At 51.6% G+C, this 2,768-nt stretch overlaps 1 protein-coding gene across 2 annotated transcripts in view; it reads right to left on the reverse strand.

The window, feature by feature from the left end:
* Nucleotides 1–450: 450 nt before the first annotated feature.
* The window catches only part of LOC105551359 (chromosome unknown open reading frame, human C1orf158), an 18,749-nt gene continuing 16,431 nt past the window's right edge, over nt 451–2,768 (reverse strand). For both annotated transcript variants that reach the window (XM_011996561.1, XM_011996562.1), the window contains one exon: nt 451–850. In XM_011996561.1, the coding sequence (XP_011851951.1) occupies nt 669–850 (182 nt within the window). In that variant the 3' untranslated portion in view covers nt 451–668. The remainder of the gene's footprint in view (nt 851–2,768) is intronic.

A 2,768-nucleotide genomic window follows, 5' to 3' on the forward strand; every position in this document is an offset into this window, starting at 1 on the left:
GTGAGCCGAGATCATGCCACAGCACTCCAGCCTGGGCAACAGAGCGAGACTCCATCTCAAAAAAAAAAGCAAACAAACAAACAAACAAACAAAAAGATTTGCGAGCTCAGAGACAGAGGAAATGCCATGTGTCTTCCCCTTCCGAGTCCCATGGGGCCAGAGCACGCCTTCCGCTGCCTTGGCAATGACAGACAAGCTGGGGTCCTTCCCCATGGCCAGCTTTGCAGCACTGCCCTCCTGGGAACCACATTCGGTCATTCTGTGGAGTTTTCACGATGGGTTTCATCGTCAGATTCATTTCCTCCATGGGACTAGACTCTTCAGCAAGTCACATTACCTCTCCGGACCTCAGCTTCCCCTCCTGTGAAACAACAGGGTGGAACTTAAGGGCCCTTCCTGTTTTCTCTGACAGTCTGAATCTGTCTTGTGCACGTACAGAGCCCAGCAATCGTGTCAAAGAGCTTTAATTGTGGGATGGAAAGAAAGGAACCTGTGGGATTTGAGGAGGGGACAGGTACCGCCAAATGCAGATGATTATTCTGAGGGCATCCTCGACAGGCCTGATATTGTACTCTGAGTTTATCTGCAGCCGCTTGTTGTCTGGCAAGTCCAGGGATGCTGTGGGTCTCCAGTTGGTTCTATCTGAGCTGCTACTGGGGTGGCAGCTCTCAGAAGTGTGGGACAGGATGTAGGCGATGGGGAGGGACCGGAATCGCATGTTCCCTGCAGGACATAGCGCACGACGGTGGTCTGGGGTAGGATGAAGTGTAAGTGCTCTGCTTCAGGCCAGCCTTGGGTGCGAGCCATCTCTGCTTAAGTTGTTCATAGAGTCCATAGTTTGTAGGGGGAGCTGCAAGAGAAACCAGGGTCCTGTTGAATGGGGCTTAGAGAAGGAGTCTTGCTCTAAATGGCCACGAGACTGGGCAGCAGGGGCCCTGGAGATTTTCCCAGGCTGCTCTGTCGGGCACCAAGGCCGGCAGAGCCCCAGAGGGAAGAAGCCTTGCAGAGAGCATTGGTTCAGTCAGCCCCTGGCGGTCTCAAGGTGCACCTGCATCCCAAGTGCTCAGAGGAGACCAGGCTCTGCCACGGGGGCCCTGGAGAAGTCAGCCCCCATGGTGAGGTTGTGCGTGGCCTCGCTGGTCCTGAGTAATTGTCCCACCCCTGTCGGGAAGGAAGCTGTGTGCATGGAGAGTGATGTTGAGAAGAATCCCATGCAAAAGTAATGCAAAGTGACCAGCAGCTCATCCTCTGACCTATGTCCCTTTGCATCAAAAGGTAGGACCACAAAGAGATGGCACTGCTTTGTGTCCTCATTAGGGTGGACGTGGCTTGAAATACAAATCAGATCAAGGCACTCTCCTGCAAAAATGCATTCCAGGTCTTGGGATTGTGGGTAGGACAAATTTCATTCCCTTCACTGTTCCCTGTGAGCCCCTACATGGCCCTCCTCCATTCCTGCCGTAGACCTTTTTCACTTTCTGTTCCTTCCTCTGGAATGCCCTCCCTATCGATCTCTGTATGGCTCCCTTCTTCCCAACTCAACTATCTCCTCAACAAAGACCATCCCTCACTTTTCCAAGGAGGAATGTGTGAACCAAATTCACCACCTCACCTTCTATCCATTACCTGTTTTCTCTCCATGGCACACATTCCTGTCTAAAATTATCTATGTGATCTTAAGTGTTCTTACTTTTTAGTGGTGTCTTATCTGTTTCCCCACTGGAATGTCAACTCCCCGAGGCCAGAAATTCCTCAGTGTTTGCTACCATTGCAGTAAGGAGCACTACCTGGGAAATATTGTCACTATTCATGTAGTAAATAGGACTGGGAGGAAGGATGTGTGGATGCGCTCCCTGCCACCTGTGCTCTAAGCATGCCATCATGGGGCACAGGTGATGGCTTCATTACACAGCCAAGATTATCCCGTATCAAGGGGAGAGCACAGGAGGCAGCCTGAGGGGACAATAGGACTCAGCCCCGACTGTGTCATCCACTGCTCTCCTGGAGCCAGGGTCACCTGTGAGGCTCCTTCTGCATAAGGCAGGTATAGCTGCATTGGTCTGTGCGCCTTTACAGACCAATTCAGAGGAAAACCCTGAATTATAAAAATACCAAGAAGGGGGAAGTCAGACTTCTCTGGCAGCCACAGCAACTTCTGTCCATTCCAGGTGCGGAGCGGAGGCAGCCCGGGGTTGTAACCATGCCGGTTGTAATGGTCGTCATAGGTGCTGATCAGGTAGCGATGTGGGGGTTCCTGGTGGTGGGTGATCAGGTGTTTGTAGGGGAGCCCCTGGAAGGACAGACACAGTGGGCTCATTACTGATAGGAGCAAGGCATCCGCCTGGCCATGGTGGAGACAGGAGCTGCCACATGTAGGGGTCTTTAGCGCTAATGGAGACAGTGGGCATCCATGGGCTGGCAAAAGGTCTTCAGAAACACACTTGTTTATCCCACTCTGAGGCATCCCACTTTCAAACACATCCCAGCTAGCTGCAGTCAGTTCTCTGTATGGCCGGTCCCATGCCAAGTCAATTCATTCCTAGAATGAGCTACGTTGGCACATTAAAATGAAAGCCAGGACATTCTGCTGAATGGGAAGAGTCAGTACCACCTCACTTGTGATCTGAAATTGCAGCCTATTTGTCTCAAGTCTCATGCATCCAAGCCTGTTCCTAAGGGCAAGGAAAAGATGGTGAAAGCCAGCCTGACGTGTGTGCCTTATATTTCAGTCTGTTACTGTGGGAAGAATCAGAGAACACCCTATAAAT

Source organism: Mandrillus leucophaeus, unplaced genomic scaffold (assembly GCF_000951045.1).
Source record: "Mandrillus leucophaeus isolate KB7577 unplaced genomic scaffold, Mleu.le_1.0 Scaffold52, whole genome shotgun sequence".
Classification (NCBI taxonomy): domain Eukaryota; kingdom Metazoa; phylum Chordata; class Mammalia; order Primates; family Cercopithecidae; genus Mandrillus; species Mandrillus leucophaeus.